At 32.1% G+C, this 24,869-nt stretch overlaps 1 protein-coding gene across 1 annotated transcript; it reads right to left on the bottom strand.

Moving 5' to 3' along the window:
• Positions 1 to 282: 282 nt before the first annotated feature.
• On the bottom strand, positions 283 to 24,869 carry LOC143410706 (uncharacterized). The gene is made up of 4 exons (XM_076871480.2): positions 24,846 to 24,869; positions 10,907 to 11,001; positions 614 to 2,390; positions 283 to 399 (listed from the first exon to the last, which is right to left on the bottom strand). Exons 1-4 carry the CDS (start codon positions 24,867 to 24,869, stop codon positions 283 to 285), a joined length of 2,013 nt encoding a protein of 670 aa, XP_076727595.2.

Below are 24,869 nucleotides of genomic sequence, written 5' to 3'. Positions count from 1 at the left end.
AGTAATGGCCAGAAGGGCAAGGGTCAGAATTTTATGGAGTCAGTGCTGCGGAGCTATCTCTGGGCAATGGTAATTTTTCTTTCCAGTATGAACTTTCTGGTGACCAATGAGGTTTTATCTTACAGGAAATGACTTTTACAGTCTATGTATTTGTGAGAATTGTTGCAAGTATGAATGATCTGTTTCTTGTTAACACTTGAAGCATACTGAAAATTTGCCACATTCTTAACATTTACATGGCTCTTATCCAGTATGAATATTTGGTGAACAACAATACTTTTCCTAATAGATAGCTTTGCCATATTCTTTGCATTTGTATGGTTTCTCCCCAGTATGAATTCTCTGGTGTTCAGAAATGTGTGATCTTTGATAAAGAGCTTTGCCATATTCTTTAAACTTGTATGACTTTTTCCTAGTATTAATTCTCTGGTGTCAAATAAGTTACGATATTTGATTAAAAGCTTTCCCACATTCTCCAAATTTCTATGGCTTTTCTCTGATATGAAGCCTCTGGTGTTGACTAAGGAGTGACCTTCAATTAGAAGATTTGCTACATTACAGATATTTGTATGGTTTCTCCCCAGTATCAATTCTCTGGTGTTTAGAAAGGCATGTATGGCATTTCTCTAGTATGAAGTTTCTGGTGTTGAGTAAGGTGCGATTTTCGATTAAAAGCTTTGCCACATTCTTTACATTTGTATGGCTTTTCTCCTGTATGAATTCTCTGGTGTTGAGTAAGGCATGATTTTTTATTAAAAGCTTTGCCACATTCTTTACACTTGTATGGCTTTTCTCCAGTATGAATTCTCTGGTGTTGAGTAAGGCAAGATTTTTGAGTAAAAGCTTTGCAACATTCTTTACATTTGTATGGCATTTCTCCAGTATGAAGTCTCTGGTGTCGAGTAAGGTGTGATTTTTGATTAAAAGCTTTGCCACATTCTTTACATTTGTATGGCTTTTCTCCAGTATGAATTCTCTGGTGTTGAGTAAGGCAAGATTTTTGATTAAAAGCTTTGCCACATTCTTTACATTTGTATGGCTTTTCTCCTATATGAATTCTCTGGTGTCGAGTAAGGCATGATTTTTTATTAAAAGCTTTCCTGCATTCTTGACATTTGTATGGCTTTTCTCCTGTATGGATTGTCTGGTGTTGAGTAAGACAGGATTTTGTATTAAAAGCTTTGCCACATTCTTTACATTTGTATGGCTTTTCTCCAGTATGAATTCTCTGGTGTTGAGTAAGGCGAGATTTTTGATTAAAAGCTTTGCCACATTCTTTACATTTGTATGGCTTTTCTCCAGTATGAATTCTCTGGTGTTGAGTAAGGCGAGATTTTTGATTAAAAGCTTTGCCACATTCTTTACATTTGTATGGCTTTTCTCCAATATGAAGTCTTTGGTGTTCAGTAAGGTGTGATTTTCGATTAAAAGCATTGCCACATTCTTTACATTTGTAAGGCTTTTCTCCAATATGAAGTCTTTGGTGTTCAGTAAGGTGTGATTTTCGATTAAAAGCATTGCCACATTCTTTACATTTGTAAGGCTTTTCTCCAGTATGAAGTCTCTGGTGTTCAGTCAGGTGTGAATTTCGATTAAAAGCCTTTTCACATTCTTTACATTTGTACGGCTTTTCTCCAGTATGAATTTTCTGGTGTAGAATAAGGCATGATTTTCGATCAAAAGCTTTTTTACATTCTTTACATTTGTATGGCTTTTCTCCAGTATGAATCTTCTGATGTCGAATAAGGCATGATTTTTGATTAAAAGCTTTTTTACATTCTTCATATTTGTATGGCTTTTGTCCAGTATGAATCTTCTGATGTTGAATAAGGCATGATTTTTGATCAAAAGTTTTTTTACATTCTTTACATTTGTATGGCTTTTGGCCAGTATAAATTTTCTGCTGTTCAGGAAGGTGTAATTTTTTATTAAAAGCTTTAACACTTTCTTTACGTTTCCAGATTTTCTCTCCAGTATGATTACTGTAGTGTTTAAAGAGGTTTGAGCAACACTTAAAGACATTTTCACATTTCTTCAATTTGTAAGGTTTATCTCCATTGTAAAGACTATTGTTTTTAGTAACACATAGAATTTGAGTAAAATATTTTTCACATTCTTTACTTATGGAGGATTTATCACTGCTCTGATAAACAATTGAGTTATTTTTAAATGCTTTTACATATTTTTTTAACTTGTAGAGCTTCCCACAAATATTAATTCTCTGGAGTTCAGGAATTCTTGTAGTTTTATTAAAAATGATTTCACATGCCTTATAGCTGTAATTTGTCTCTTGATTATAAAAGCTTGGATAAATAAATTTTGGGTATGGATTAAAAACTTTTTTACTTTTTTCATTGTAAAGCTCTTTTAAACGATCACATGGGTGATTTCTAGGATTTAAAAAAGAAGACAATTTTAATGACTTTCACATAATTTACATTGTTTTACACCAAATCTATTATGCTGTGAATTACCTAGGGTAGAGGCAGTCTACAGGTCCTAAAAGATTTATCATAAATATAGTTATCTTTGAGTATCACTGAGGGTGTTTTTAAAATTCTTTCTACTTTTAAATAAAGCAATATTAGGAAAGTACAATTACTCCCACATTCATTATTATTCCATGCATTGCCACAAGGAGAAACTGTTCATTTCATCATTTTTGTAATGTAATTATCAGGGAGACTACTAAAACTCAGAAATTTCTTCTTCTCCTTCTCCTTCTCCTTCTTTTTAAACTAAATTATCTAAAGAAATCTTTGTGGATATTTACTCAATGGTGAATTTCAAATTATTCCAGTGACTAACTATAGCATGAAATAGACTCCATTGCAAATTTTTTATTTTTTAGAGGAATAGTATAATTACAAATGCTGTTCAAGTATATTCACAAGCACCCACAGGTCCTCAAATGTGACTGCCATATGTGTTGTTGTCTCTCTCCAGCTTAGTCAATGTCCCACATCCCTACAGATCCACCTTGCCTCCAACACACTATTGTCTAGTTTTAATTTGTGGGGAATCCTGCAGGCACTGGGACATAATCATTGTCCTGATGTGTCAGAGTATTCTTCATTAAGCCAAAAAACAAACTTCATCTGAGCTGGGCTGCTCAACTTTCCAGCAAAATATCTATCACTGAGGGTGTTTTTAAAATTCTTTCTATGTAACTAGCTCACTGAAATAAGTTAGAGAATACTTTTGATTTGTCAAAAACATATTCCTTTAGATGCACAGATAAGTAGTCTTAGGGCCTCAGAAAAATCTAATAGCAACAGGATTTAGTTCACTAGGGACATGTATAGGATCCAGGAAGTCTCTGTTTCTCACACTTGGAAAATTTTTTCCTTTCCACCCCAAATCACAAAAATGCATAGATCTTTTGGGATATTCACTAGGAGTCTGGTCAAAATACCTGTTGATATGAAAGATGAAGCAGTGCATGTCAGATAGAGCTCCTGAAAGATGTCTATAAACTGTGCATTAAATTTTTTAAAAAGCATGGAAGTCTTTAGGGAAAAAAGTCTGGTATCTCTGAACTCACAGATGAAATCCAGCTGGGTTGAGACTATCCAGTACATGTTATATACTACCTAGTTTTGTCTAAATTCAGCATGGCACTAGAGATGGTATCAACCATTGGAGCCATATAGCCACTTAGCATCACACAGATGGGTGAGACATGTCAGAATGCCAATCAACCTGTCTCAAGAAAGATTCTTCCTGTTGAAATCTTATTCCTATTTTGATGCACACTCCCTTAAATAAAGAACTGGAAAAATTATCTAGCAACAGTTTTTCAGAACTTATGTGGTCTAGAGAATCTATAAGATGTTTTACCTCTTTTAACATAAGTTCTTGCCAGGTCTTATATTCATTTACTAATTATTTCAGATACTTATTTTTTTTTCAGATGGCTCATCACCATCCAAAAAACAAATTACTCAGGTGGGATGCTTGATGTCCCATGACATGGAGTAATTATGCTAACTTTTTTTTTTGAGATATATATATATATATATATATATATATATATATATATATATAGAGAGAGAGAGAGAGAGAGAGAGAGAGAGAGAGAGTGTTTTAATATTTATTTTTTTTTAGTTTTTCGGCAAACACAACATCTTTGTTTGTATGTGGTGCTGAGGATCGAACCCAGGCTACACGTATGCCAGGCAAGCATGCTACTGCTTGAGCCACATCCCCAGCCCTAATTATGCTAACTTATGAGCCATAAATACATTGGTAACTACACAAAGACTGCTTCAAGTTGAATTAATATTATAAATAAATATTTACAAGCACCTTTGACTCAAACTATCAAGTTTCAGGGAGAAGGTTGTACAGAAGTGGGCTTCTGCAATGGTAGACAGAATCATGCAATGACAAAGACATTATAGATCTTCTTTTTCTTACAGAGGAGAAGTTTAATTGTAAGCCATTCCTCATTCAAAGGTTGTCTTAAATCACCACTGTGGCTGCTTTACTTTTCTCAAAGGGTTATACAATTATTAGCTTAAGCCCTTCATTGTTCTTCATTTGGCCCACACCATACCTACTACTTCTATTCCAGGCATGTTTTATACCTCTTAGCACAATCCCAGAAAAGTGTCAGAAGACTTTCACAATTCTCACAAGACCTTCATGTCTGCTTTTGGGGTGTTATGCATTCCTGCAAGCCATTTGGGCTGTGGGTTTTCTGGGAGACTGTGCTAAAAGTTTCTGAGACTTTTCTGTGTTTCGATTGTCGTACATGACAGATGAGCTCTTTGCTTATTTGATGGGTTTTAGAAAGATTCAACTGCTTCTCTTCTCCTTTTTTTGCTTAATTATTATTGCATTTAAAAAGCAATACCTACCAAACTTTCACTGTAAACACATTTAATTACTGAATTGTTCTTTTCAGCACAAATGTCTTAGTAAGTCTTGTTGCAGCATTTTTAATCTGCATGTTTTTCTTTTCTTTAAGTAGAAATACTACACATGTGTTTAAATTAAAAGACAATTTCTCTATACTGTGTAGAAAATCTCCTTCTTATTACTTTATAAAAAAGACAAATTAGAATGATGCAACTTTAAATTAATGATCTGTACACTTTTCTCTAACCTGCACTTATGTAGAGATCATCAAAACTTTTAAAAATGTAAATGATAATAAGCATTTTATAACTTTTTGAGTTTTTCATCATAATGCCTATTTCTATTCTAATCCTATTTAAAAGCTGAGCAAACAGGTTTAGTCTTTATTTTTCTAAAGATATTTTTAAGATACATCTTCATAATGCCCTGTAAACATTGTGTAAATATAATTTGATACATATTTTGGCAATTTAAAATTTTGTGTATTGCAAGTGGCTTTACACAAAATACTGAGTAGTAAATATTTTAGAATTACAAAAATGTAATTTAAAGTTTAACCAAATAAAACTGAATGGCACTAGTTGAGCAGTCAGTCTTTTTAGATGTTTGTAATAATATAAACTGATGAACTTGTAATTTTATGAATAAATAATTTTCATGTTTTTTTCCCACTCATTCAGACAAATTTTCTGAACTCCCTCTCTTTCAATTTAAATTTCTTGTTTAAAACCAAGTATTAACTGTCCTGCTTTCCATACCTTTGCTTTTTCAAGTTTTGCAAAAAATATTTTATTTCTTGCTCTCCTGAAAATTCTTGGTTTTGATTAGAAGTCATACCTAAAAAAAATAATAGGAAGTTATTTCACTTACTATGGTGAATAACTCTGCAATTATATAGAACTTTATCAAAGTGGAGGTGACTAGCAAGAGAAAAGTATGATTCAAGGCCATTATTACTCAAAAAATATCTAGATTTTATTACAACATGATGACAAAAGCTTTGCGAATTTTGAAAATTACCATAAGAAATTATACTACCACAGATGAGGACAAAATGCAAACTGACTAACATTACTACAACAATTTCAAATCATAGCTCTTAACTTCAACATATTCAGACTCCACCTGTGACTCAAATATTCAGGAAATGTGTATCTCTTATTTGTTTATTTATATTTTTGTCATTGGGGGGATTATTTCATAAGAGAATACAGGGGTATTCTATCACCAAACTAGATCCACAGGCATTTCTGTATTTCTATATATCTATTTCTATATTTCTATATCTATATCTATATACTTTTTTAATGATAGTTTATCAAAAAGATGCTGAAATTTATTTTAAACTGGCATTCCACTGTCTCAGCTTTCCAGTTATATGGAATTATATTTATATATCATTGCACATCACCTTTTTTTCTTTACTTTGAAATTCCAAATATTTTACAAAATGACTATAATGATCTAGTTGAACCAATTTTGAATAGAAAAATACCAATAAAAATAATAGCTCACACAATAAAGAGTATATTCAACCCACGCAAAATAAAAAAAAAATCATCATAAAATTTATGAAATACAAATTAAGGCAGTTTTTTATAGTAGATAAATTTATAAATATCAACAAAATTTGAAATCTAGAGAAATAAGTTCTTTCTCATCAGTAATTTATGTAGAAATAACCTAATTTGAAAACAAGTAATCAGAAAACAATGTGATTAAAAGAATATATTAAAATAAAATAAAAATATATTAACTATGTCAGATGCAAATCTGCATAAAGTTCTCTTAAGATATAAGGTAACAAAAAGACTAAAAACAAAATGATATAATATTACATTCAAAATTGCAAAGGTGATAATAATTATATAAATGAGATACAAAGTAGAATATCATACAAAGATAAATATGACTAATCACTGGAATACAATCATAGTAGAAACATTTATAACTCAAATAATATTTTTATAGAAAGAAATCACAGAAAAACAATTCTAGAAAGAAATCAGAGAAAAAAAATTCAACAGCATAAAAAACAACACAGTAATAGTAGGATACATCAATCCCCAGTTGATGCAAATAAAAAAATGTGATTGCATTAGGACCCAGAGAATGAAAAAACTTCAGAAAACATTAAAAACTAATTAGGTTTACAGAGGCAATCTTCTTTATAGTGTATGGAATATTTTTCCAAAGAGATCAGGTTAAAAATACAAGAAAAGTTGAAGATATTAAAATATTGAAATTGCTTTGTAACATAAAATAATAAGTTGGAAGGAAAAATTGAAAGTGATATTCAAAAGTTATGAATATGAGTTTAAAGCCAAATTCAGCAATTAAGCAAGGCCCTAAGCAACTTACCTAGTCACTATCACAAAATAAAATATAAAAATAGCTACCAGCTAGGCATAGTAATATACACCTGTAATTCAAGCAGCTTGGGAGTCTGAAACAGCAGGATTGTGAGTTCAAAGCCAGCCTCATCAACACAAAGGTGATAAGCAAATCAAGAAGACCATGATTCTATGTAAAATAAAAAATGGTACTTGAGATGTAGCTCAGTGGACAAGTGCCCCTGAGGTCAATCCCCAGTACCCTTCCCCAAAAAGAGCTATTGATTTTGCTCAGTGGTTAAGCACCTGTTCTAAAAAATAAGTGCCAGTAGCATCCCCCAAAATCTAAGAAGTATATGTAACACCAAACAATCAATATTATTTTTGTGTAAACAAAATAAGTTATTTGAACAATTCTTTAGAATATTCTTGGTGCCTCCATAACTAAACATAAAAAATTAATAATGCTTCCTGATATAAAATAATAAAAGCTACAATATTCAATGGAATGAGGTTAAATGAGAAAGCCATGAGTAATAAAATTGAAAGTATATCAATTAGCCTTCAACTTGATGGTCAAGTCAAAATATATTTACAGACATATTCTCATTAAACAACATTCAAAAGAGATAAATATGGCAAGCCAATCAAATATCATTTCAAATGGCTACAAGAAGGCAATTTTGAATGAAAACGTTAGAAATCTTTTCAAAGATAATAAATTATATAATATCTACAATGATCAACATTTAGGAGAATATGTTAAGTAAAAGAGTAATTCACACCCCCCCAAAAAAAGAAATACCAGTTAATTCTACTTCTGAGAGATATCTACTATAGCCAAATATGAAAACCAAAAGGAAAGGTATTAGGGATGAAAAAGTAAGGAAAAAGAAAACTTGTTTGAAGAAAAAATGTGATACAAATTCTCTAGAAAAAAAAAGTTACAAAAAATTTTGAATGAACAGAACTGACCAGTATATTTAAAATATGTAAGATAATAAGTTCAGCAAAGATATACAGTTTTGACCACAATTACATATTTGACAAATATATAAAAGATAAAAGAATTGTAAACATCTTTATGGTACCTTTAAAAAGCTAAAGTCTTACTCCTAGACAAAAGAACAGATTTATATATGTAGAGATGATGAATATGCCATTAATTCTAGCTACTTGGAAGGCTGAAACATGGAAATACTATTCCAACTTTTGCCACTTAGCAAGAGTCTATTTCAAACTAAAAGTCAAAAGGGGGTGATGACGTAGCTCAATATTACAAGAACCTCTGTGTTCAATCTGCTGTATGTGTATGTGTATGTGTGTGTTTGTACGTATGTATGTATGTGCACGTATGTATGTGTGTGTGTGTGTGTGTTTATATATATAACAAAATTTGGATACATTACATGATTAAGCACAAAAGCAGAGTAAATAATCAAGACAATATACAATCATATATAAAACAGGGGTAATATTTATACTTGTAAGTAAAAGCATAGAAAACTTAATTGAAAATTGGCATATGGGTCACATGCAGTTTAATTTTACCTAATGTTGTCCAAAGTGAAAAGTCATGATAATTTCTATTCAATTATTACATATAGATATAAAAACAAAAACAGTGAGAAAACATAATGAACAACACTGAAGCTCTCTAAAGTGTGAGAGTCAAAAAAGATACAAGAATTAGAGAAATTTTACCTACAATATTATGAATAATTGTAATACAATAGAAATATTTCTTTTAATTTTTTGTAGCTATAGATGGATAGAATGCATTTATTTCATCCATTTATTTTTATGTAGTGCTAAAGATAAATCACAATGCCCTACATGTGTGAGGCAAGCCCTCTGCCACTAAACTACAGACCCAGCCCTGAAAATTATTCTTTAAACCACATTGATCAGCTATACGTACATAATCACTAGGAGCAGGTATTGTGAAATACTGCTATTCATTACATGGTAAAAAAAACTTTACAGAATATTCAATATAAGCATTCATATAAAGTTCTGATGAGAAAAATTTGAATGAATAAATATTTAAATTATATTAAAGAAACTCTCCTGTAATATTAATATCTTACAATGGTTTGCCTAGAGATATTTGGAAATAAGCAGATTTTCTAGGGAGCCTCCAAATGCAAATAAATGCCAGGTAATGCATATCCTCACAGTCATTGTGGAATAATTTGTAGGGGTGACAATTCTTTGTTTCCCTGTCTTAGAATGCCCTGCAATTTTCCCTAGGAACTAGTCAAGTAATTAAATACTAGTTCCCTAGGAACTAGTCAAGCAATGTAAAGCTGCTATGGCAGTGCCCTGCTTGAAAAGGCTCTGCACAAGAGTGTTTTCAGCCTGAAACATAATCTCTGGCACACAACTCCTCCGAATAAAAAAAAAAAAAAACTCTCTTTTTAGACAAGCACAATGGTTCACTGAGTCTAAACCTGTCCATAAAACAGTAACTTTATACAATGGACTTTCTTGAGAGCTACACAAAACTCCTAACACTGCACATTGCCACTTAGTATATAACTGAGAAATAAGCTGCATTATGTTGTTAAATTTGAAATCTGCCTAGAAATAAAGTAAACAGTATGTACTAGTGATGCCAATGACCTAAATTAACCTATTGATATAAATAAAGCTTGGCAGTTTGGCCTCTCTGTCACTATGCCGCATTTTCTGTCACTTGTCTGTGTCTTCTGTTGATTTTCTTTTTTTAAAAAAGAGAAAGTGGGAGAGAAAGAGAGAGAGAGAGAGAGAGAGAGAGAGAGAGAGAGAGAGAGAGAGAGAGAATGAATGAATTATTTTTTTTTTTGGTGGAAACAACATCTTTGTTTGTATGTGGTGCTGAAGATCGAACCCAGGGTGCATGCCTACCAGGAAACCGAGCTACCACTTGAGCCACATCCCCAGCCCCTCTTCTTTTGATTTTCCTACAATATTTTGTTAATTTAAATGTAGGGAGATCACTGAAGAACAAGAGGGAGCTTAAATAACTGATATGCATGGTAAATAGAGACCATGAAATGATCTTTAATGATTACAACTGAAACAAACCTAGGCTTGTAAAAAATATTTTCTTTCAGATTTTAGCTAATCAATTAACATTTTAAATGTGAATTCCTCTTTAATTTTAGACCTCTTATTTGTATTCTTTGCTTCATTGATTTCTACCCAACTTGACATGTCTACTGTCACTTCTCTTCGAATCTCAAGGTTATTTCGTTGGAGACCACGTGGTGACCAAAGATTACATAGAGACATCAATACACTTTTGATGGAATATGTCATGTTTTGTTATTTTCTTGGTAACTAAAGAAGTCTTTTTAGTGTTACCCTCATTAGGAAAAAAAGAAAGAGTAAATATCCTATAAGAGTCTACAAAATTATTTTCTCAAAGATTTTTTGTCTAGACAAAGACACTAAAATACTTTGAAATCATTTTCGTTCTCTACATTGTGAGCATTACTTAGAAAAGATAGGTTAAACATAAAAAGAAAAAAAATTAAAATTTACTTTTCCACATAAACAAATGCCCAATCTTTGTACTATAAACAAGATACAAACTTTTTAATGCAGAATAGAAGCTACCATAAGATACTCTATAAAGTTAAAAAAATAAATATTGGTTTTCAATTAAAAATTCTGAATGAAATTTAGACTCACCAATAAAGAGTAGGTTTTTACAGATCTCTAACATCACATCTCCATACAAAGTCTGCTGAGAGGGGTCCAGGAATTTCCATTCCTCTTCCGAAAATTCAATGATCACATCTTTTAATGTCAATGTCTCCTGAAATAAAAATAAAGAAATACATATAACATAAACCATATGATTAATGACATAGTACTTAATTTCATACAAATATTAATGAGAGTTAGAAGAGGTGGCTTTCATATATGGTAGTGATGTCAACCATTCAGTAAGATACTTTTTTTTTTTTGTGGTGCCCGAGACTAAACCCAAGGCTTTTTGCATGAAAGGCAAGCATTCTACCAACTGAGCTATATCTCCAACCCCAATAATTTATTATAAGAAGTAAAATTGGTGGCTAATTTTGTTATAATGAAACCCAGGGAGCAGCACATGTGAAGCAAAACACTGAAGCACAAAAAGTGGGAAAAAAATCCAACATAATTCCAAAGGATAAATAATAGTTTCAATTAGTTATTGAATATTCAAAAGAAGCACAACCAAACAAAGCAATGATACTTGAGATATGCATAACAAAATTATAAGTAATAACAATACTCAAATGATGGTGGTTACCTTAGTGTGTTGAAGATATAAGATATCACTAAAGACACACCAAAACTTTCAACAGTCCACATAATTATTTGAATGTTTATCTCCAAAGTTGTCTATCTTCTCATTATTTAAATATAACATAAATCTACAGTGTATTTAAAAAATTACTTTTACAACATCACAACTCACTTCTAAGACAAAAGAATAGAAATTTTAACTAGCAAATTATTACAAAACACTTAGGTACTTGGGTCAACTTGAATCACATGGCACAAAGTTATAACAAAAAAAAAATAAAAACGCAAATTAAGTAAATAGACTGTTAATCTCTCAGTTCATAAGGAAACTGACACATCAGGTTTAACATTCCCAGATTCATAAAACCACTCTCACTGTGAAACTGAATCCTCACTTGGCTCAGTTCAAAGTAGAAAGTGAGAAAATACTAAGCCATTATGAAAAAAATTCTGAAAGGCTCTGGCACCCTAAATGCCTCTCTGATAGCTTGGAAATACTCCTTTTACCAGGGTCTCAGTTATCACTAGTTAACAAACACATACATGAAGTTAGTTTAACATTCAGATCTGTGATGTCTTTCTTCTGATACAGAATTTTTTATAATTAGAGATTTAATCCAGCTGCATTCTACACCTGAAACGCATTTCAAAAAAATTTGATGTTTTTTAATTGTGACAAATGGGCTTACAATGTTGCTTAGGGTCACTAAATTACTGAGTCTTGAATCATATTTACTTTCTTCTTACCTAATTTTTCCACATCACAATGATTACAAGTTTGTGCAACGTTTCCTGACTCTGCAACCACTTTTGATACCAAATGTGCAAACTTGAACAACAACCAATATTTCAACAACTAGTAGTCCAATAATTCGGTTCTGATACCATCTAGTACAGATCCCACAAGTTTGGTGTTCACTACTATCAAAATTTACTAACTTATGTACCAGTTTCAAGCCCCAGAATAGAACAATATTCATATTTATAATTAATTTCCTATAAATTAGGGGTCTCTACATTTACTCACTCAAGTTACTTATTCTGATAAAAAAGAACACACTTGTATACCAGCTTGTTATAAATTATATAAATCTGGAAGTTGACAATTGAATCCTTGCATAGAATCTAAAAAAATGTCAGAGGAAAATGGGACACAATATAGGACATTTTTGAAAATAAGTGGTTGAAGATATTACCTCCAATTTTTATGTTCCGCCATAGAAGAGCCCCTTTCTCAATAAGATTTAGAAGATCCTCACTATTTTAAATATGCTGATTCAGATACTTATTCTGAATATTCCCATTGTTTTACATAAAATAATATTAAATGAACACTTTTACATTCAGGGGTCAGAACATGATATTTGTTAAAAAAACAGGTTGGTATTCTTTAGATAATTTTCTTTATATGAAACTTTAAGAATACTGAGCCATCTCATAGCGGCCCAAACCAACATACACACAATTTTCTTAAAACTCCTAAGTATTCATTGGCTTCATTGTAAAGGATACTTCATTTGGAATTTTGATTTTTTTTTTTTTTGGTACAGTGGTATTCTACAATTAAGATATATTCTAGACCTTTAATTTATTTTTTTGAGACAGTCTCTCACTAAGTTGCTACACTAAGCTTCAGTTTTGATCTTTCATCCTCAATCTCCAGGTTGTTGTGATTTCTGGCATGTCACAATATGTCCAGAAAGATATGAATGCTCTAACTTCCTTTGGTCCATATTCATTTCACCTTATTTATTTGCTATTTCTTCTGTTATATTTAAAGCTTCGTCCCAGGGTCTCATAAACTGACTTCCAGACCACTCACATATAATCGAATCAAGCCTTTATTGAAGCACACCAGTGGTGGCTGACCAGAACATAAAGCTGTTCCCCTGATCAGCCCACACATTTGCAAGGGCACTCCTTATAAGCCTGAAAACTGCAAAAGGGATGTTCAGGGGGTCTAGCCAATGCAAGCAAGCCAGGTTACAGAAGCGGGACACTGCAATCAAGTGGAGGGAAGTCTAACCAATCACAGTTAGCCCAGTCACCCCAGTTACAGAAACAGAGCCCCGTTACCCTAGCTATAGAAACAATACCCCATTAGTTAGTTCCGTGTTCTTGAAGGTTTCTATAGCAAAAAGAAAAGAACATCTTGCTCCAGTCATGACTCTTCTACTTGGCATGGTTGTTTTACAGGATGAAGTCATAAAACAAAATGGAGTCACATTTGTTCCTACTATCACATTCCCCACTGGTTTTAGTAGGTTTGATGTCAATCTTGCACATCATAGGCCTCAGATTTTTTTTTCCTTCTGTGTCTAAAGGACTATACTGGGCTCACAAGACCATAAGTCTTACCTCATCTACATTCTTTTGTAAGAGGCAGGGTCTTACAATAATACCAATCAGGAGAAGGACTAGGGGTCTAACTTTGGCTGAAATGATGATAGCCAACCAAGGGGACCACGAGAATAGGTTTTGGATCCAATTTCCAGAAGCTTCTAGTGCTTCATCTCTTTTCTTTAACCTGTTTCTCACAAGCGCCCAACTGTCCTTTATTATCCCAGAATGGTTTGCATAGAAACAAGTTTCTCCTGGAGCCATACAATGTCCTCCTTGTTTCAGAAAGAGACCATCTAGACCTCATCTGTTTTGTAAGACTACTTCTGTCAGAGAGTCTAGTGAAACCTCTAGTTTGGAGATTGACCTTTCTAATTTTCTAAATCTATATATATTTGATGGCTGAGGGACTTAAAATTTTTAGAGCTTGTGACAAGACCTGCAGTTCCTAAAGCAGTAGATCCAGCTATTCCCAAAACAGTTAGGAGGGGAACTAAAATGGGGGCAGCCAGTCTATGTTGATAAATCAGTGGGGCCTGGCCTTTTAATAAGTCCAGGTGTTCTTTTCCCTTTTCTCCATCAAAATAGTACTCCATCAAAATAGTAGGTTACATTGTTCAGAGTTATTGACAGTTTGGAGATTTAGTCAAGGAGTTCAAAGTGGGACCCAGGAAGCACAATCTTTGGTAAATAGGGAGTTTTTCCACTTATAAGTTGGTTTGTAGAAGCAAGTGTCTCTTTTTGGTAGATCACCTAGGGTGATCTTGGAAGCAGTTTTCCAGGTACATCTTCCTGAGCTAGACATATTGGTGAACATCTATATTGACCATAATTTTTCCTCTAATATTAGGGACCTCCAACTGCCGTAAGGGAAAAGGGCGATGACTGTTCTTGCTACTTCTAGCTGAAAGGGGGCGTTGTGCAGTGGGCAAGCAGTTTGGAGTCCCTTTCTAGAAACTGAGTCGGTCAAGGGGTCCATGGTAAAAATCTGGTTCAGGAAGAACAGGATGAAAAGTCACCATGGGTGGGCACTTCTATGAGAGAAACAAAAAGACATGAGTGCTGAAGTAAGATTAATACAAAATAGCAGTCGTAGCATCTGGAACCTGTCCATGAATATTGTGAAAATGACAGAAATTAATAATTGTTTACCTGGAGGCAGAAGACCTGAGAAAATGTCCCCATAACAAGGCCTACCAAAGACTAATAAGGCACTTTTTTAGGGAACATAAATCTTTAACATTGTCAGAATTATTAGGAATGTAGACACAACATTTAGTTAAATTAGTTAATGTCATCTGATTTTTGTAAAAATACCTTTTTGACATGACACTGTTTTCAGTAAAGATCCTTTTGTTAATTAAGGCTAGATAATTTTATTAATAAATATTGATTACATCTATCTGGTAGGAATTTAGGAAGATCTGTAGGCCTTGAACTGACTAAAAACTTCTGGCAGTTTTTTTATTGGTAGTTATCAGGCATTTTTGCCTAAAAATTTTTCTGTGTTGCCTCCAGTCTTTCTTATTTTGGGAGATGCTAACACTAGTGTACATTTTAAGTTACATTAAAATAATTGTTGTTTCTTTTTAAATGTCCAGGAATGGCTGTGCTTTGGTTTTAACTGTTTTTGCAAGGTGTTTAAGACCAAGCTGGACAAACTGACCTTGTTCCTATCTATTGGTAAGAGTCAGCTGAGTTTCCTTGGTGGACATTCTTGGGGAACATGTGAGCAGCATTTTAGCTCTGTTACTGTCATCTGCATTAGGATGGTCTTGCTGACCATATGGCTTCCCTTGGAAGCATCAGGCACGTCTCCTTTTTAAATGACCCTCCTGTTTTGCAGCATGTACACTCATTGGCTTTCTGTTCTCCCTTGGCCTCATTAATCTCCCTTATTGGGAGGTTATCTGGCCCGAATTTGCAAAGCTTTTTCCCCTGTCCTGGGTTCAGGCTGACTTAGAGGGCAAGAGCCGAATATTGGTTTCTTCAGCTCTTTTATTTTACCCTTAATTTTTAAGTTTGGCCTTAAACATCCAGCAAGTCAGTTTTATCAGATTTAAAGTAAGAATGCTGGGCTTTGACTTTAATCTTTATAACTTTTCAGTTAATTTTTAACATAACACAATATCCTTATTTTATTTATTAATTTACATAATGCTGAAGATCTGCCTGAAGGCAGAAGATGACACCTTAGCATCTACTGTATGATGTAATCACTGTACACCAACAAGGCATCTTGCACATACAGAGAGTCCATTAGATTTTGACTATAAAAACTCTCTCTTGCCAGGTCATTCTCTCTTGCTCTCTCCTTTTTCTCTCACTTTCTCTCTCATTCTCCTTTTTTCTCTCTTTTGCAGTTCTCTCTCTCTCTCTCTCTCTCTCTCTCTCTCTCTCTCTCTCTCTCTCTTTGTGTTAATCAGACACTGTCACAGTAAAGGTCTCTTGGTTGCTCTTAGTGTAGTGGTCACATTTTTTAGTTATAATGAGAATACAAAGTGAAATTAACAATAGTAAAAACATATTTAGCTTGTATATAATTTTGAACTGTGGCTGAGTTACACATTATATTTTTTATTAGAGATCACAGTAATTTTTGTAATAAAATTAATCTTTGAATATAACTTTAAATTAACTAAAATCTGGCCTACTTTGAAGTTATTTTGACATGCTGTAAGGTGGGAGGCAGAGCCTTATCTCAGGTAAGGCAGGGCTTTTTACAAATCTTAGTGTTTTAGTGCTAAAGCTGATCTTTGTTTCTCTTTTTAGATCTAGTTGTATAAAGTTTACACATACTGTTTTGTGACTCTTTATGAATGTTAGTTAGCACAATATGACATACTTCTAAAACATTAATTAAGGAAAGGCTGAGAACACTTAACATTTTTTAATGTGGAAAAGTGGCAGAATGTTTTATAATATTTAACCTTTAAATAGATTAGGCTCTCATTACTTTTTAAATTTAGGGTAAAAGGTAACATAAGATTTGGTTCCACAATATCAATTGATATAAATAAATCTCCAATAAAATCTATTATCTCTATAAGTTTAAATTACCAATACAGATAATTTTAGTTTGGAGAATACAACCTTGATAAAATGTTTCCTTAAACCTTTTACCTTAAAGACTTGTATACCTGAGAGATATGAAGACACTTAATCTGTAAAAAAGAAAAATGTACCACACTTTTATTGATGTTTTTATATTAACCAAGGTTAGCTTTTAAAGGAAAATCTACACTTTGTAAAGTAAGACAATACTTTAAAATAACAGTTGCTGTTTAGCCACAGATGTACAAACCTTAATTTTTCCAAGATTACTTGTTCTAGGGGATAAAACTTAACAGACATAATGTAATTAATTAATAAAAATTAATATTTTTAGATGTTTTTGTCAATTTAACATATAAATATATCAGTACATTATTATTTGTCCTTAGGGAACAACCTTGAATAGTTTTAAATATTTGTGTTACATATATATAACCAACTTAGTTACATATAAACTGTTTCATATTTGTCTTTTATTATAGAGCTTTATATTACTTAATTAGACCCTTTTGTTGTTAACTTAGATGTATTCTAATTTTACTTTACCACATAAAAAGTTTTAACCTGGAAAGATTTTTCAGTAAATATATTTTTATATTTAGAACTTTTTAAATAATCTTTTAACCCATTGGTCCTTTTTTTGTACCTTGAAATAACCCTTATATTTTTTTGAATTTAGATAAATTAATCCCTTTTAATAATATGAAATATTTGTTACTTACAGTACTTTAATTGAAATACAATTGAAGAATCTTGACTCTTTGTATGTAGAATAATACCTGTTGGGACTTTGTAATTTATAGTAACCTTGTTTTTATAATAACACAAAATAATTTTAAACTTTCCTTATGTTTACCAATTTATGAAAACACCAACATTCTTTAAATATTTTACCTTATGGAATTTAAAGAGTTAAGAGTATTTGATATTATATTTAACAGTTAGCATTTCAACTTTGTACCAATTAGATGTCTTTAACAAACAGATCCATGATTAATCTTATATACTTTTAGATGAAATTTACATATCTTTTTTTTAAAACAATGTATCAGACAAGTGCATTGAATAGTATTAGTAATCTTTTGTTGTTGTTGTTGTTGTTGAATAAAAACCCTAGAGACAATGAATATTAGACACTTTATAGACATTAACATTTTAACAGGTCTTTAAACATCTAGAAACAAAACTGTGCATTAGTAACTTTAAAGACATTTGTACTTTTATCTATTTTCCCAATTTAAATTGAATCTTTTAAATTATATTAACCAAAAGTATTTGGATCCATTTTTTAAAATTTTAATTTATGAGCTCATATGAAAATATTTTTTGTACCAAATATATGTAGACATGGCAATACACATATAGACAGACAGTACACTGGTGCACCCACACAAAGCAAACAGACAAAAAAAGCCTTGTAGCTTATTTTTTAAAACCAATTAGAATGAGAGTTAACCCTTGAAAATTGGACTCAGAAAAAAACAGAGGGTAATCAGAAAAACATATTAACCTAGGCATATAACAAATATAGAATTTTAAATATTTTCTGACCTTTTTCCTGAGGGGATCTTGTTCATGAAAGCTGAAAAGAGTTGAGGGAACATAGACCAATGAAGGGGGTTTATTTTTCCCTGGGGGAACTTCCCAAAGACGCAGCTTTATTGGTCTCCTTGGGAGAGTCCCCCAGTTTGGGGTCCCATTCTAAACAGGTTTTTCTGGTTTCTTGGATAGCGGTCAACAACTTTTAGCCTGACATTGAAGAATCTTTAGACCATTTTTTAATAGTTGGGAATTATTCATGCTTGTAAATACTGAAAGACAAAAGTCAAATTTCCTAGACAAAATTATGCTTTTTGTTATACACTTTAGCAATAATAATTTTATAAAACACTTTAGTTTTAATCTGTCCTCTATTGGACAGTAAGATTTGCAGCCATTAGGAAGTCAAACAACAACAAGTGCTGGCGAGGATGTGGGGAAAAGGGTTCACTTGTACATTGCTGGTGGGACTGCAAATTGGTGCGGCCAATTTGGAAAGCAGTATGGAGATTTCTTGGAAAGCTCGGGATGGAACCACCATTTGACCCAGCTATTCCCCTACTCGGTCTATTCCCTAAAGACCTAAAAAGAGCACACTATAGGGACACTCTTTATATGTAGAATTATACCTGTTGGGACTTTGTAAATTATAGTAACCTTGTTTTTATAATAACACAAAATAATTTTGTGTTATTATAAAAACACTGCTACATCCATGTTCATAGCAGCACAATTCACAATAGCAAGACTGTGGAACCAACCTAGATGTCCTTCAATAGATGAATGGATTAAAAAAATGTGGCATTTATACACAATGGAGTATTACTCTGCATTAAAAAATGACAAAATCATAGAATTTGCAGGAAAATGGAAGGCATTAGAGCAGATTATGCTAAGTGAAGCTAGTCAATCCCTTAAAAACAAATGCCAAATGTCTTCTTTGATATAAGGAGAGTAACTAAGAACAGAGTAGGGATGAAGAGCATGAGAAGAAGATTAACATTAAACAGGGATGAGAGGTGGGAGGGAAAGGGAGAGAGAAGGGTAATTTCATGGAAATGGAAGGAGACCCTTAGGGGTATACAAAATTACATACAAGAGGAAGTGAGGGAAAAGGGGACAAAAATATAAGGGGGAGAAATGAATTACAGTAGAGGAGGTAGAGAGAGAAGAGGGGAGGGGAGGGGGGAGGGGGGACGGGGATATAGAGGATAGGAAAGGCAGCAAAATACAACAGACACTAGTATGGCAATTTGTAAATCAATGGATGTGCAACTGATGTGATTCTGCAATCTGTATATGGGGTAAAAATGGGAGTTCATAACCCACTTGAAACAAAGTGTGAAATATGATATATCAAGAACTATGTAATGTTTTGAACAACCAACAATAAAAATTAATTTAAAAAAATAAAATAAAATAAACTACTATCAATTTAAAAACAAAAAGAAAATAAACCTTAAATATATGGACTATTATTGAGCAATTATTCAAACCAGAGTGCCAGTATTATATTATTGATATCCTTTGCATACACTGAACATTGAGATTCATTTTGCCAATTTAACTCAGTTAAAAACTTACTGGGAATACACCAGGCACAGTTTTAAGTGCCTGGATTACGAACCATATCATTTTATCAAATAATTTAAATGGAGAAAATTATTAAAAAAATGTGTTAAGCTATGTGTTGTACTGCATGCCAATAATCCTAGCAATAAATGTGCATTATGCTTTTTTTTTTGCATTATGCTTTTGGATTGCAAGTTCAGTGACAGAATTCATAACATAGTATGGTGAATATTTTACCAGTGAATGTGTGTGTGTGTGTGTGTGTGTGTGTTTGTGTGTGTGTGTATATATATATATATATATATATATATATATATATATATATATATATATATATATATATATATATCCACTGGTGTGTGTGTGTGTGTGTGTGTGTGTGTGTGTATTTGGTGATACTTCCTTCCATCCTCTGTACTGAGGGAAAAAAATGAATAAAAACAATAATGTTTACCAAATGGTTGCTGAATTAAATAAATAAATAAAGTTATGTCCAAGTGTTAGAACATGGGTAAATGCTTGAGAATGATAAAAATATTAAAATAGAAAGATAACCAATTTGAGATTTATACCAAATCATAAATTGTTACTAGTATTCTGAGAAATATAATTATTTCAGAAACATATCTTTTAAAATTTTCATTAAAGTATGATGCACATGTAAAACAACAACAAAAAAAAACATTTATGTAAAGATTCAGAAGTTATTCAAAAGTAAACACATTTTGAATTAGCCTTGCTCAGGAAAGTCTAAATCAGTTTTTTCATCTACTATCCCAAAGAGCAAAAAGGTTCTTAAAAACTAGCATTAGAATTTTTTATTACATAAATGTAAAATGTACATTAAAAAAGTAAATATTTTACCAGTTACCCAGATTTAATACCTGCCTATTATATGCCATTTCTATTTTTTGTATGCTTCTACCCATTTCACAACAAAGGCCAGCCATCCTCCTTGTATATTTATTTTTTGGTGATGTCCTATGTACATATTTTGAATGTCATAGAAATACATTATACAGTTTTAACAAATTAGAATGTTAAAAATATTCACTAGTCTTAAGCACAGAGTATTTACATCTTCCCCCCCAATATTTTTTTTTCTTTTACATTCAACTTTGCTTTCCCCAGAAGGATGTTACTTTAATGTATTATAAAAACTATAATTTTATTTTGCCTGGCATAATGCAATATAATTTTAAATTCAGCTGCTCTAAGAGTCAATAAACATGTGTGCTTCATTAAAGTGTTCCTTTATATTGATGACTGATTTTGTATTTCATGGATGCACTACAAATAGTTCATTTCAACATTCAAGAACATTTGAGTAATTTCTCATTTTGGACCATTAGGATGAGTGGTGCCATCAATAATTTTAGACAAATAATTATTCCCCTTAGATTATTCTTTCCTAGTATTTCAATGACACTATATTTCATTTTTTCTGGTTTCTAAGAAAATTATAATTTCCATCTTATCATCTCAATTTAATTATAGCCAATATTATATGAGTTTACTAAATACAAAATAAAAACCTTACCACAGACTGTTTATTTTCTTGTACACTTTGTGCAAATACTATAAATGTTTATGAACACATTATACATTCCAAAATACATTGCATAATTTTTGTACAAAATAACCATAGGTTATTATGAAACAAAAAGAAACAAGTGTCAATCTTAAGGTTGCTAATATATGTTAGACATGGTGGTACACACCTAAAATTCCAGTGACTTGGGAGGATGAGGCAGGATGATCACAATGTCAAATAGTGCCTCTGCTACTTAGCAAGGCTCTAAGTCATTCAGCAAAACACTGTCTCTAATAAAAATATAAAAAGGGCATGGGAGCACAGGATTTGTCTCAGTGCTTAAGTGTACCTAGGCTCAATCAATGGTACCAAAAAAAGAGAAGATTTCTAATATATTACAAAATGTAGGCAGTGTGGTAAAACTTTGACAATAATAAAGCACATGCAGAATTTAATAGATAATACTGAGAAATTATAAAATGTTATTAGTGACATTTTGTCTGGAATATTAATAGGTATGCAGTTTTTGGTAAATTTTCTTTGCACATATTTCTAAGTATAGATTTTTAATATCACTATTTATAGGTTGAGATACCATTTAAACAACAGAATATAGTATTCTTATATATGATTATTTTATGTTTTACAAGACACTTTTTCTCAGCTTTTTAAAGTTTTCAGGAAAGTGAATTCATAAACAGTTTCAAAGTCAGTGAACACTACACAATAAGGAGTATAGTGATCCTTTAATACCCCTGGTAAAAACTCTAAGACACATTAGACATGAAAAACAGTTCTATGTGACCATTCTGAATTTAAGTCTTCACTCTGAAATTTTTATGTACAGAATGACAGCATACTTTAGATAACATTCAGCCAGAAATTCACCACATTAGTCAGAAGCCCAAGTGCATATATTTTGTTGACTTTTCCATTTTATCTATTTTTTATTCTATTTTTACACACTTCCTTTATGGTAACCTTGAAAATATCTACTTTTTATCTCTGTTATAACTCATTTGTTGAAAAAACAAAATTAAATAGCAAGAGATACAAGTAAGCTACTTGTTATATATCTTATTTTACCATATTAAAAACATTGGTTTGAATCTCAAAAATCTACAATTCAGATACAAAACAAAACAAAAACAAAAAAAACAAGACCACCAAAGAGACACAAATATATCCACTCAGTGAAAAAAGTGAAAGAAACATGAACCAGTAAATTTTCTGTTCTCAATTAAGTAGATGACAGAAGCAATAAAGAATTCCTCCCATTTTAAAAAATAAAAACATATTTTCAGGAAGTTTGTCAGAATCAGCCCTACACTTTTGAAAACTGCAAAAATAAAATATATTAAAAATTATTTTAGAACAAAATATTTTATAAAGAATGAGAAGTTATATAAAAGATAGAGTCAAATCTACAGTAAGCAGCAGGTAAGATGTTAAATAAATCGATAAATAAATAGATAGATGGATAAATAGATAGATAAATGAAAGGCTGAGGAATTTGCCTAACCAAGCTCATTCTGATTCTGAAAATATGCTAGGCAGCTTTCAATTAAACTTGCAAATATATATATAAACAAGCTGGACAACCAGGATTTATATTTGATACCTACCACTTTAGGAGGATTCAGTTTGGTTACATTGTCAATTAAACTTGCAAAAAAATTCCCTAGATTCCAATTGCTACTAAAGAAAATAATCACAAATATAACAGCTTAAAATAATAAAAACTCATTCTTTTACAGTAATGGATGTTTTTATTATCAAGACAGAGGATTAATAACAATTTTTAGCAAAGATACACTCCTTCCAAAACTCTGGAATACAATCATTCCAGCTTTTAATGGCTATTCTATTTTTTCTGTGGTTACAAATGTTTCCCTTCTCCTAGTAGTGATACAGTCTTCAAAAGAATAAAGAGAGACCACATACACACACACACACACACACACACACACACAGAGAGAGAGAGAGAGAGAGAGAGAGAGAGAGAGAGAGAGGGAGGGAGAATGGTGCTGTCATAACAAGTTACAACATTCTGAAAACTATAGCAGCATAGATGTTAGATCCTCCATTGAGCTTATTTTTATTTTTTCAGAGAGTATTTGACAGAATCACAAAAAATAAAATTTTATGCACAGTGGATGAAGGAAGAGAGGTGACACTGATCCAGGAAAATGTAGCAAGACAGGTTAATTATGCACAAAACTGACTATGACAGATTAAAACGTGACATCATACATTGTCTCCAGATGCAGAGCAGAGTACAGAGCTGTGTACAGAGTGGAAGTCTTATTTATTTTTTCTTGAAACCCTGTAAACCACTCAATAACATGGAGCTTTGGATTATTCCAACCAATACCCTATTTATACTTTCTCCCTGTCCTTGGTCATCCTCTTAAAATGAATGTGCATGGAACTTATTTGAATACTGGGAAAAGAGAAACTATATCAGTGATCTATATTACTCAAACTTTAAGATGCTTTCCTGTTTATTTTCATGGATTTATGTATGTGAAGGCCAATTTTTAATATTGTAGATAAGGAACACTCAGGCATCCAAGATAAAATATAAAGTGAAAGAAAATACTTGCAAAGTACATGTGTAGCAAAAAGTTGATATAACAGAATGAAAGTGGTTTATATTTGTGAGGAGAAGAAGGCATACCAAAAGAGTATGTTACAGTCAAAATATTTCTAAATTCACTTAATTAAAGAGGAAATATTAAACCATTATGTAAATTTACAAAAATGAGTATAAATCATGACTATAGAGACAAGTTTACAAAAACCAAATTCACCATTGCATATCAATCAGGGAGGAGAACATGAAGTAGAGAGGTAAAAAAAAAATAACTGAAATTACAAGCCTTGTGGAAAATTGATTTGGTTATGCCTACATAGGTATACCTCAATGGGTCATCAGTTCTACTCTTGGACACCAAAATATTCTGAATTTTCCAACAGGTTACTGCCACCGCTGTTTTCATAATGAAAATACACTGCTTCTGCTGCCATCTTTCACTGTCCAGGTTTTCTAAGTCAGGGCCCTGGTTACCAAGATTCCCATGAGCTCATGCCCAGTCCCACAACAATGTCAGAGTAAAGCATAAAAAATGTGTCATCCTTGAGAATCAAGGATCTGAATGTGGACACAATGAAAGAAAAAGCAAATTGGAACAAGTAGAAGAAAAAATGGTGAATGACTAAAAGAATGGATCTAAGGAGGATGAATAAAATGCTAACTGTGTATTATATAAGAAAAGAGGTTGATCCCATGGGAAAGAAGACAGGAAATATTCTGTCATCAGGATACTTACCCCAGTCGCCTCATATTTGGACAT

This window comes from Callospermophilus lateralis, chromosome 11 (assembly GCF_048772815.1).
Source record: "Callospermophilus lateralis isolate mCalLat2 chromosome 11, mCalLat2.hap1, whole genome shotgun sequence".
NCBI lineage: Eukaryota > Metazoa > Chordata > Mammalia > Rodentia > Sciuridae > Callospermophilus > Callospermophilus lateralis.
The sequence above is the reverse complement of the archived record's forward strand: the minus strand, read 5'-3'. Positions and strand labels throughout refer to the sequence as shown.